An 11,476-nucleotide genomic window follows, 5' to 3' on the forward strand; every position below is an offset into this window, starting at 1 on the left:
TTAATTTTGAACATAAATAGAAGGATAAACAACGATCCAATTGTTTATATTATGCATCGATGCGAATACTACATCATGATCTATATTACTCTACCGTGTAGTAGATATATTGTTAAATTTTTAAATAGACAGTCAAACTAATAAATCTAAAGTTTGTTAATAATACGTGACAGTTTTCGTAGCAATTTTCACAGGAATTAACTATAGATGAGAAAGTTAGATTTGAATAAGAAGATTTGTAAACAAAATATCGATGCATTGCTATTCTTAGTAAATGTGTGTAACACACATATTGCTTTTCCCACCGCTCCGCTAGGGAGCTATAGCAAATTCATTGTCACTCTTCTCGTTTTCGATGCACTCGATTTTGTGCGATCTGGTTATATTGATATAAGATTGTAGAGTCTACATTATAGGCTTGAACTTTCTGATTGTGTTTGTGATTGCATTGAATAGTACAGTAGAAAAATATAAATAGAATAAATATTGAACCGATACATTTAATTGTAATTAATTTGTTTTCTAATAAAGGAAATAGTTCCAAAAGGTTGTGAAACAAAGTTGATGTAAATACAAAGTGTAAAACATTTATATAAATGTTTTTATTATAAGTATTAAAAATAAATAGTTGACAATAAAATGAATTTATTAATTACTTAAATATATAAAATAAAAAATGTAAATAAAAGCAGTATACAAATAAACTTAATCCTAGAATTGAATAACTTAAAGGTTAAGACACCTTCTGTGAAAAAATTACAAAACACTCAAAATGGTAATAAAAATTAATAACTGTATCTTGATGAAAAATTCTGTTCTAAATGAAAAATTAATGAGTGATGACTTTTAGCATGGCAAAGTAAAAGTTCGAACAAGCGCAGAACAAGAGGCATTGAAAGAGAAAGAGAAGGTTAAAAAAGTTACACACTATAGATTTAACATGAATATAGTGTTTGAAAAAGTAATTTTTTTTTTTATATCATGTAACATACATATTTGTATTAAATTCTTTAGCACTGTGAGCTTGTATAAATAAATATATTAATTAGAGACTAAGTGAAAAACGAAAATTCAGACTAGGAAAGTGATACAAATGAAATATGAATATCAAAATAAGTCAATTAAACAGGTTGACAGTACGTATAAAGTCAAGATTTTGCTTTAAACGTTACAGAGGAAAGATAAAATTTATGACGATGAGTTAATGAAAAGGACTGAGTGTTTGCTACTAGAGCTACCAGATATTTATACATTATGGAACATTCGCAGAGAAGCATATACAAATAATCAATGGTAATAATATATTATTGATAATCTTTATTATTAATTAAAATATTTAAAATTTAAGTAACCTCTTTATCCATTTTACTGAAAAAAATTTTAACAAAGAACATCTTTTATTAATTAAAATATGATGAAATAGGAATGAAGAAGTTTTAAAAGAATTTCATCGCCGTGAATTAATACTTACTGAAAACTGTCTGAAACTAAATCCTAAATCGTATACTGCATGGTACCAAAGAATGTGGATTATGGATCATATGGATGAACCTAACTGGAAAAAAGAATTAATGTTGTGCACTAAGTATTTGGATTTTGATGAAAGAAACTGTAAGTTAATAATATAAATACTAATTTTAGTTTTAATGTCAAATGTATCATTTTTTTCTTTCATATGACATTTAAGTTCATTGCTGGAATCATAGAGAATTTGTTGTGCAAAAGGCAAGAATTTCTCCTGAAGAAGAATTAAAATTTTCTACCTCAAAGATACTAAATAATTTTTCTAATTATTCTTCCTGGCACTACAGAAGTCAACTTTTATCAAAAATATTTAATAATTGCAACCAACAGGACATTGATAAGAAAAAAGAAGATGGTAATGTTTTTGTCACATACTAATTATTGTATAAATATGTGAGATTTATTTTAAATCTATTTTGTAATGTATAATAAGAGAATTGTATTGGTTTTTTTTTTTTTTTTTTTGTAGAACTGGATTTGGTAAGGAACGCTACATTTACAGATCCTAATGATACTAGTGCGTGGTTCTATCAAAGATGGTTATTAAGTACTCATGAATTTTCTCCTACTCTTTCTCAAGTTTTATTGAAGGATAACAATGTAATTCTGTTCATTGATAAAAATATACCGATAGAATCAATATGTTTGCAAATAAACAATGAAAATGAAAATGTTCTGTGGAAATCTTGGCAAAATACAAAATTTTCTAAATTGTGGTTTGGGACGTTTAAAAAGCAATTTAATGACATAAAAGAAGTCATGATTGATATCGAAGGACAGTGTTACCCTTTATATTATTCTAATCAAAAGTGGATTTATAAAAAAAAGAAATTTAAACCTCATCGTACCGAAGACCAATTATTGGGACAGTTATTGGATTATAAGCAACTTGCAGAATTAGAACCTGATAATAAATGGGCTCTTCTTACCAGTGTACATTTAATGAGAAAAATCGACTTTGAAAGATTTAATGATGACATTTTAACAAGTTTGAATGCTCTTATCAATATTGATTCTTTTCGGATTAATTATTACAGAGATTTACGTAAGTACATTTAACAGCTAAGCTACAAAAGTTAAAATAATATTACACTTTGTATAGTATTAAGTGTATTAGTAATATGCACCTTGCAATTATAATTCTTGTTTTCATTGTCATGACTCCAGTAATGTTTCATTATTTTGGTTAACTAAACGATTAATATTTTTTTTTAGAAAGTAAATATGTAATAGAATACAAATTGTATGAATTGTGGAATACAGAAGAAGATGAGGAAATAAAGTCAAAAATTGATCTTTCTGGATTAAATTTAACAACATTGAGTAATAACGAACATCTTAGTTTTTTCGAAGAAGTAAATCTCGGAGCAAACTTCCTATCAAACTCTTTGCATGAGTTACATTTTCTACAAAATTGTAAAAAATTATCGTTGTCGAGTAACCAGTTGGAAAGTTTGAAAAAATTTCCGACGTTACAAAATCTTGAGATTTTATCGTTGAGAAATAATAAACTAGAAAATTTGGATGAAATATTACAATTACTGAAAAAACATAAGTTAAAGTTCCTCGATTTAAGAGAAAATCGTGTTTGTAATATTACAGAATTGCAGAGCTCTGTTATGGAAATTGATCCGAATTTAAAGTTATACTTAGAATAATTTTAATGATACATGTATTAATGCAAACGTATAAATACATGATAAAATATACACTTAATGGTCTGGTTATAGGTGGTATGAAAATACTTATATCTTGCATCGTTTATTTGCTATTATACAATGATCTCGTTTTGGCCTATGTACTATTAGCTTTGGAATCTAAAGTTATTATATATATGTATATAATAACATTATATATACATATACTTAATGCTTTGAAAATACAGAGAAATATAAATTGTAAGAAATGTTCATGTAATGTAACTAATACAAAAATTATACATGAATAAACGAGACAAAAACAAAATTTTACTCGTTGAAATTCATTCATTTTATACAGGGTGTTCGGCCACCCCTGGAAAAAATTTTAATGGGGGATTCTAGAGGCCAAAATAAGACGAAAATCAAGAATACCAATTTGTTGATGGAAGCTTCGTTAAAAAGTTATTAACGTGTAAAGTTCCGTCCGTACTGAATTTTTTTCTCGAAAATGCGCAGGATTTCGGGGATATGTGTAATGACCAAAAATGATTATAATTGACCCCCGCGACCGAAAATAATTTCTTTAGAACGATTTGAAAAATTTTATTTTCATCGAAAAATTTCAGCACCTACCCGATTTTTTTTCTCGAAAGTGGATAGGATTTCGGAGGTATGTGTATTCACCAAAAATAATTGTAATTTGCCCCCGCAACCGAAAATAATTTTTCCAGAACGATCTGAAATTTTTGAATTTAATTGTTAATAACTTTTTAACGAAGCCTCCATCAACAAATTGGTATTCTTGATTTTCGTCTTATTTTGGCCTCTAGAATCCCCCATCAAAATTTTTCCCAGGTGTAGCTGAACACCCTGTATACATAAAAAATACAGTGTGTTGAAATTACATTAAAAATATCATTTAAAGTTTCTCTTGCACTAGTAATTTAAAAATATGTATTATTCTTAAAGTAAATATATAATGTGCAAAAGAATGTTAAAAAAAATATATTTAAAAAACGTCATGTCATCTGTTGACTTATTATTGCATCTGCGATAATTATACCTGATAATTCTTTACGGTAACATTCCGTTCTATGAATACCATGATTAAAACTGTTGAGTTCTGTGACCACTAATCGTTACATCCCATAGAACAGAACTCGCGAAGCATTTATTTGAAATAAACTTTAACGTTCAATTCGGATGATACCATCCCTGGCGAGTCCTATTGGTCAATTCGTGCACATGCGTATATCGATTTTGTTCCCCAAAAACGGCGAAGTATCGCTTCTGGTTGTTACACTTGTTACTCTGTATGTAAACTTCAAAAAATTTGTTGCGTTAATTTCAAAGAATGTTTGTCGAGTAACATTACATTTAAAAAATTGTAAAACGTGAACGTTATTTTATCGAAAACCTGAAATGAATTTATTTATAGTATCAACCATAAGTTGCCTTTTAGAATATATTGTTCCAATTTTAATAAAATATGTAAGCATTGTAATATTAATACTTTATAGTAATAGTAGCATTATTTAAAATTACCATTTTCATTGTAGATTACATCACGTGTATATACAGTATCGAAACATGTTACGGAATTACGAGACGAACTGGTTAACCTAAAGCACGAAATGGGTGGGATAATCCTAAATGAAGAATTTTCAAAATATGCTAAACTTCAACGTAAATGTAATAAATTAATTTGCATTTTTAAAGAAACAGGTAAAACAAATACATAGTACGAAGAAATATATTTTCGTTCATATGATTATAAGTAAATATTCTTATTAAGAAACATAATTGTACATTTTATATTTAATGCAATCTTTAGATTAATTTGTGAAGTTTTTTATAGACATATAAGCTGATCATATATTTGTCTCTTTTGAAGTAAATAGGATCTATTAAAGTAATTATCACTGTGTAATATTTACTTTTTAGTAAATGAGCGATTGTCTTCCAGAGGGAAGATACAACAATTTGCAATATATGGTTTTCATATATTAAATGTAGGTATCTTTCTCATTCATTCTTTAAATAACAATAATATATAATAATTCGGTAATTATACATTTTTCAGGCTTTATTTATGTTGATTTTGTTTTACCTCTACAAAAATAAACCAGTAATAATCTTTCCAAAAGGCATGTTATGGCCTATACAAAATTTCTTAAGTTGGCCATGTTATCATGAAGATTCAATTTCTTTAATTATGTGGGTTGTAATATCTAGAGTAGTTGTATCTTCGTTAAAAAAAATTAATATAAAAGAATTTTAATAATTAAAACTAAAATGTATAAAAACAACAAAGTAAAATTTCTTTAAAAGATTTCCAGAGTATGGAAATACGATGCAAGTTGGTTTTACCTATTATTGGATGAATAAAAACAATTTTAAAAATGTACATTAAATTACTTTTTTCCAAATATACAAGGTGTTCGGCTACCTCTAGGGAAAAATTTTAATGGGAGATTCTAGAGGCTAAAATAAGATGAAAATCAAGAATATCAATTTGTTGATTGAGGCCTCGTTTAAAAGTTATTAACGTTTAAAGTTCCGCCTGTAGAACGGCAATCTGCAAACAGCTATGTACGCGTGATAGTGGTTCTCACTCACAAAACTGTAAGGCTGTCGATACGTCAGTAAATAGAGTTTCCTATGCTGAGTGAGAACCACCATCACGTGTACACAGCTGTTTACAGATTGCCGTTCTACAGGCGGAATTTTAAATGAAGCCTTAATCAACAAATTGATATTTTTGATTTTCGTCTTATTTTGGTCTTTAGAATCTCCTATTAAAATTTTTCCCAGGGGTGGCTGAACACCCGGTATAATATTTGTATAATATGTAATATGTAATGTTGTAATAATATTTGCTATAGCATTTGCTGTATATATAACACTCCGTACAATATTTTGTAATATCTCATTATTTTATATAATTTTTTATAAGGATAACAATAAATTTGAAGGGATATAATAGCAAAAAAGTGACTGTATTTAGTAAAAGCTTGAGTAAAGTACATAATACATAATAGTGAAATATATATCTGCATATAATTATTGATAAGTAATAATAATAATTTTGTTTTAACAAAATCTTTTTATATATGACAATTGATACATCTATATTTTTCTATATAATGTAGCAAACAATGTTTTATCCACACATAGAGTATTCATAAAACATCTATTTTATAAAGCTGGAAAGAAATTGATAATTTTGTTTGTTAATTTAATTAGTTTAGATAAATATTCACCTTACCGTTTAATTTAGCTTTTCAGTTACATCATTTTGCCTTTTCGTTAATGGCTTTATAATTTTATATTGCGACACGTATGATACCCAAATATTACATGTATAAATTGTATTATAGGAAGTTCTATGATACAAAGAATAAATTAATATTGTTTAAAATCAAAAAATTGACCTATTGGATACTGAACAAATGTTGTCATTAACATAGTTCTAACGAGAAATTGGAAAATCTTATGATTTTAATGATTTTAAGCACTAATTGTGAATAATAATGTTCAAATTATTATAAAAATAGAACACAAAATTGTTACGATTTATTTTATCACATGCATATAAATATCGATTGAACATATGTTATACATGACATATGTTACAAAACAACAGATAAAACTATGACTGAAAAGCAAAATATAATAATTCAACTTTTTAAATGAAATATTGTCAAGAATCAGTAAGATAGACTTCCTTTTAAAATTAAACTAGCACTGTACACATTATATAGTGACATGCTTTTAATACACCAAATTAAATAGATATTGCTTACGAACCGAAGTTATATAGTTGACACTTATAACATTGTTAATATAATAACGTCACGATCTTTGAATTATTTGAAAATAAGAAAATTAACGTTACAAATATTAATAATGCAATTATCTTTCTAAATGTTCAGTATACTAGTATATAAATGCAACAATGTCATGTTTATGTTAACTTGAATGTTATTAATGTTGAACTTAAACGTAACATACAAATGTTTATATGTAAAGTAGTCAAGTTATGTGATTGTATACAAAATATTAAACCAATAATATTAAAAATATTGATAACAATTTGAAAAGGATTAATAACATAGATATTCTAAAATTTTGTAATAGCATTTTTCTTATTTTTTTTTTAAAGTTATATCGTGTTTTAAATATTTTCTCGCTCTTCTAGTTTCGTTAAAAATATTACTTGTAAAACTACAATAAGCCAACTCATAGAAAACTGTACTATTATTCTTCATATTATGCCATGCAATAACATTGCAAAGATTAATATTAATAATGAAAAGAATATTGAAATTCAAATAAGTTACATAGTAACTATAGAAATATTTTTTAAAAATACTTAAATTAGAAAATATACTTTTTTCACACTACAGCGAACGTCAAAAAGAGAATGCTCTAGTTTATAATACGTGATAATGAAACGTAAAAAGAAATTAGAAGAACGAGCGTATTAAAATCTCTTACTTCCAGCAATTTTTATATCATTAGGCTATTTTTAAGCAGATCAGAATTTTATAAATGGCTATTTCATTTTTATTGTAAATATTTTTTTGCATAATGTTACTATCAAAAACATCTAAGCAATTTGATACAAAGTAAAATCGTATTTATAGTATAGTCATTTTTAGGAATATTTTTTTTTATTATTAATGTTTATGCACTGTACTACGAATGCGAAGCAATTCAAATGTTAGAAAAATCAAGATTTTTCTTAAAAATAATTCTCATGTATGTTATACAATCACATAGTACAAATGCATCAACCAAAGAAGTACTTTATATGAATACATGACGAAATATTTGTTATTAAAGAAATTCAACTGACTTATGTTTTAGCAATATCCATTGGTGATCCGCCAGTTGTATTTGTAGCCGTGTTAGCGATTGGTGGACCACCTGGACTTACAATAGTTGGAGGAATTGCTGGTTTGACAAATCTGTCTGATGTGCGTCTATTGGATGATGTTACCACATGACCCTGCTTAGATATCACAAAATATTAAAAAAAAAAGAAAAAAAAAAATGTTGAACTTAAAATATATTTTACAAAAATGAAGTTTTTAAATACAATATGCAGTTAAAATTGTTAGAAACTTCGGATACAAGTATACAACATCCTTGTGAAGAAAGAAATTCGAAGGATGCACTAATAAAGGCTAATAGCATACGTCCAAATCTTATTTAAAATAAACAGTTCATATTTGGAAATTTTTTGAACAATTGTAAATGCAAAAACCTAGGTCGCGAAAAGCTTTTAACACATAAAATAGTTACGTAACATTTAGAATATTATAACTTAAAACTTACAATTGCAGCAAAACACAACTTACCGTGGAAGGAGGTGATGAACTTGCAAATGGAATTGCAGTAGGCTGGCCACAAGCATAACATCGATTTGTATTAAATCCCTCTCTGGTCGATGAACCTATAAGTAAACAATATTTTGAATACCTAACAATTATGCGCTTGCAAATAAAAAACAATATATAAAGAAGAGAAACAAATAATAATAACTATTGTTACAATAATTACCTGGACTTAGTGGTCTAGAGGAACTAGGCGAAGGATTGTACGGCACGGGGCTGGAAACAGTACGATTTCTTATATTTCCACCCGACATCACAATTTCATTATAGTGCCGTTCTTCTTCCATTTCCAAACTAATAAGTAGATAAAATTTGAAATCAAACTGAAATAGTTTCATACTTCACATACTACGATTATTTACCTCGATTCTGATTCCGAAAGATGTCTGCATAAAGCTTCGCGACGTTCTACTTCCAATTGTAATTTTCTTTGTAGTCTCAAATTTTCTTCGCGGATTTGTTTTTCTTCGTTCACGTATCGTTGCATCTTCTCCGTGTCTAATGTAAATAATACATACATATATTTAAATAATTGTACAGGTTTGCAATTAATTTAGAAACAAATTAAAGAGTCTGTCATAATTGAAATAGGTTTTTTTTTTATCGTAAGTAAATTTTTCATTTAATAAACATATTTATAATCAATTAATACTTGACAAACACTTTTTACGTTCACGTTAATGTAGAGAAATAATTCTTACGTTCTTGTTGAGAGATGAGTAACGTATGTCTTAGTCTGGCTACTTCGCTTCTTAAAGTTTGAATATGTGTACTGAGACTAGTAGCAGTATCACCATTGTTAATTTCTCTTGGCGAGGTCGGATCTGATACAGGTTGATCCAATTTTATCTGAAGCATTCTTTTCTCTGCCTCTAATTTGTCCATTCGCTTCCATAATTTATTTACTAATGCTTCCTGTTCTTGCTCGAGCGTATTTTCGAGTTCAACTTTTTCTCTACGGAGTTGTTCTAAATTACTTTGTTTTGCAAGAGTCTCAGCCTCGAGTTTTTCTATCTTCCTCATTAATTTGTTAACAAGACATTCTTGTTCTTGTTCTAAAGTTTGCTCCAGGCGACATTTTTCTTGACGTAATTGATTCAATTTTCTTGACAAATCATTTGTTAAACATTCCTCTTCTTGCTCATAGTGATGCGCTAATGTTTCTTTCTCTTTCTTAAGTGCTTGGATTTTCTTCAATAGTGTATTACTTATAAATTCTTCTTCTTGCTCGGCTTTAGCTTGCTACAATATGACATAATCGCAATATGTAAAATATTAAGAATGTAAAAATATTATTATTATTATTACACGATAAATATTATTTGTGGTAACTAACTTTTCATTACACTATTAATTCTTGAACAACTTTGTAAAAATTGTTCATTGAAATTGTAAAAATTTGATGCAATATTTAGATGTAATGAAAATTATTTTTAAAAAAAGTAACATTAAAATTAACAACTAATTTGTATTGATGATATAAACTAAATTAATTGTTTTACAATTTGAAATTAATATACCGGAAAGAATATTTAAAACAATGTACAATATATGTATTTTATACACATATAATCTTTCTGTTTATTAAAAATCAAATTTAAAAACACAGATTATTATAGTACTTTCTGAATAGCCATTTTCAAATTACTTTGTTTAAATAATATAGTTGACATTAACACAAATGTTCAAGTAATGTCCTATCTTCAAACATTGCAAATTCTGGAAATGTTATATGAATTAAAGTAAAATGTTTAAAGTGTTTGAAAGATTTTACTATTGATAATTTTGAAGGATTTGACAATCTTGTTAAAAGTAGATAATATAAATAAAAAAGCAGCTAGCCATTTTTAAAAGGTGGTCCCCAATTTTGAAAGTTACAAAGTAAATTTTGGTATTTTAAATTGACATGTCTATTATGCAAAAATCTACAGAAAAAGGAAAATAAAAGCCATTGAAAAATCATTGGCTAAATAGTTTCATAAATGATCAGCATTCTCTAAAATCTTAAAAATTAGATTTTAACGTTCAGATCATCTGCAAAGAAGGGTCTAATGCGAGTTAAAACTGCGTCGGAAATATACAAATCGTCAATTTTTCAACTATAAAAATTAGTAACTATAATAAAAAAAAAATCAAAAGAAACATTCATAGCAAGAGCGAATCGTTTTTACACCAAATAATGTTCTTTTTTGTAAATATTTCGCATAAAAAGATATATATATATATACGACCACTTAATACATTTAGGTTTTATGGGCTTAATAAAAATACAGAAGCAACTTACTATAATGACAGAGGCTTGACGAAGACTACGATTATCTTCTTGCAAAGCCTTTACTCTCAATTTGTACGTTTCTAGCTCAACTTTAAGGACTCGATTGTGTTGTTGCAATGATTCGATTCTTTTCTGAAGTTGTTCTCTGTTTACAGGAGACGGTGGCATCATTATTGGTCCTCCGTCGATCGAGCTCGAGTCGCTTTCAGATGCGCTATCACGGTCAGCCATTTTTCTTAGACAAGAATTTCTTTAGACAAAACTTGTTATTCTTTCTTGTTCATTGCACGTTCGAGTAAAATTGTGCGGTATAATTTCTTCCCGTTGTGCGAGTACGTACTTCTTTATTAAAACTTCATTACTTCGTAAGAAAAAGTCGTAATATCACACCAAACTGCCGCACATGTGCTCTACCAGAGAAGGAATCAGCTGTTTGATTGTCCATGAGTTACTCGTAAAGGAGACGTCAAACATATCTCTGCACTGTAATTCCCTAGAGTTCAAATGACCTCTGTTACAAGTAGTTACAAATTACAATAAACCACAATAATTTTACTCCAAAGAGAAAGTCACCAGCGTCAGCAAAACTTTTTCCTTTTGATAGAATCATTCTAGTCTAGACGTCAATTTTTTAT

General features: G+C 27.6%; 3 protein-coding genes across 8 annotated transcripts; 2 read left to right on the forward strand and 1 right to left on the reverse strand.

The window, feature by feature from the left end:
• The first annotated feature begins 353 nt into the window (after positions 1-353).
• On the forward strand, positions 354-3,489 carry Rabggta (Rab geranylgeranyltransferase subunit alpha). Of its 3 annotated transcripts, none has more exons than XM_076768219.1 (7): positions 354-775; positions 851-961; positions 1,175-1,293; positions 1,424-1,611; positions 1,688-1,879; positions 1,994-2,569; positions 2,740-3,489. In XM_076768219.1, exons 1-7 carry the CDS (start codon positions 773-775, stop codon positions 3,180-3,182), a joined length of 1,632 nt encoding a protein of 543 aa, XP_076624334.1. In that variant the 5' UTR covers positions 354-772; the 3' UTR covers positions 3,183-3,489. The 3 variants fall into 3 exon arrangements, with proteins under 3 accessions (XP_076624334.1, XP_076624335.1, XP_076624336.1); XM_076768220.1 differs by having other exon boundaries at positions 851-910; XM_076768221.1 differs by lacking the exon at positions 851-961.
• A 149-nt stretch (positions 3,490-3,638) lies between these two features.
• LOC143343376 (guided entry of tail-anchored proteins factor 1) lies at positions 3,639-8,223 on the forward strand. Of its 2 annotated transcripts, none has more exons than XM_076768227.1 (4): positions 3,639-4,655; positions 4,724-4,889; positions 5,109-5,176; positions 8,037-8,223. In XM_076768227.1, the coding sequence occupies exons 1-4, from the start codon at positions 4,587-4,589 to the stop codon at positions 8,070-8,072; spliced, it is 339 nt and encodes a 112-aa protein (XP_076624342.1). In that variant the 5' UTR covers positions 3,639-4,586; the 3' UTR covers positions 8,073-8,223. The 2 variants fall into 2 exon arrangements, with proteins under 2 accessions (XP_076624342.1, XP_076624341.1); XM_076768226.1 differs by lacking the exon at positions 8,037-8,223 and adding an exon at positions 5,248-6,158 and having other exon boundaries at positions 3,924-4,655.
• LOC143343375 (coiled-coil domain-containing protein 6) lies at positions 6,145-11,457 on the reverse strand. Of its 3 annotated transcripts, none has more exons than XM_076768225.1 (6): positions 10,851-11,457; positions 9,268-9,808; positions 8,929-9,064; positions 8,733-8,782; positions 8,531-8,625; positions 6,145-8,181 (listed from the first exon to the last, which is right to left on the reverse strand). In XM_076768225.1, exons 1-6 carry the CDS (start codon positions 11,070-11,072, stop codon positions 8,026-8,028), a joined length of 1,200 nt encoding a protein of 399 aa, XP_076624340.1. In that variant the 5' UTR covers positions 11,073-11,457; the 3' UTR covers positions 6,145-8,025. The 3 variants fall into 3 exon arrangements, with proteins under 3 accessions (XP_076624340.1, XP_076624339.1, XP_076624337.1); XM_076768224.1 differs by having other exon boundaries at positions 6,145-8,178; positions 8,733-8,860; positions 10,851-11,454; XM_076768222.1 differs by having other exon boundaries at positions 8,733-8,860; positions 10,851-11,454.
• Positions 11,458-11,476: the final 19 nt, after the last annotated feature.

Source organism: Colletes latitarsis, chromosome 7 (assembly GCF_051014445.1).
Source record: "Colletes latitarsis isolate SP2378_abdomen chromosome 7, iyColLati1, whole genome shotgun sequence".
Lineage (NCBI taxonomy): Eukaryota > Metazoa > Arthropoda > Insecta > Hymenoptera > Colletidae > Colletes > Colletes latitarsis.

Excerpts from the sequence above, each read along its gene's own strand:
- Rabggta (XM_076768219.1), top strand. Across the intron at positions 962-1,174 it reads TGAATATAGTGTTTGAAAAA|AGGAAAGATAAAATTTATGA; the intron begins GTAATTTTTTTT and ends TAAACGTTACAG. Across the intron at positions 1,294-1,423 it reads GCATATACAAATAATCAATG|GAATGAAGAAGTTTTAAAAG; the intron begins GTAATAATATAT and ends ATGATGAAATAG.
- LOC143343376 (XM_076768226.1), top strand. The coding sequence starts at position 4,587 with ATGAATTTATTTATAGTATCAACCATAAGTTGCCTTTTAGAATATATT. Across the intron at positions 4,656-4,723 it reads TTCCAATTTTAATAAAATAT|ATTACATCACGTGTATATAC; the intron begins GTAAGCATTGTA and ends TTTTCATTGTAG. Across the intron at positions 5,177-5,247 it reads ATGGTTTTCATATATTAAAT|GCTTTATTTATGTTGATTTT; the intron begins GTAGGTATCTTT and ends TACATTTTTCAG.
- LOC143343375 (XM_076768222.1), bottom strand. The coding sequence starts at position 11,072 with ATGGCTGACCGTGATAGCGCATCTGAAAGCGACTCGAGCTCGATCGAC. Across the intron at positions 9,809-10,850 it reads GTCAAGCCTCTGTCATTATA|CAAGCTAAAGCCGAGCAAGA; the intron begins GTAAGTTGCTTC and ends GTCATATTGTAG. Across the intron at positions 8,182-8,530 it reads GTTCATCACCTCCTTCCACG|CAGGGTCATGTGGTAACATC; the intron begins GTAAGTTGTGTT and ends GTGATATCTAAG.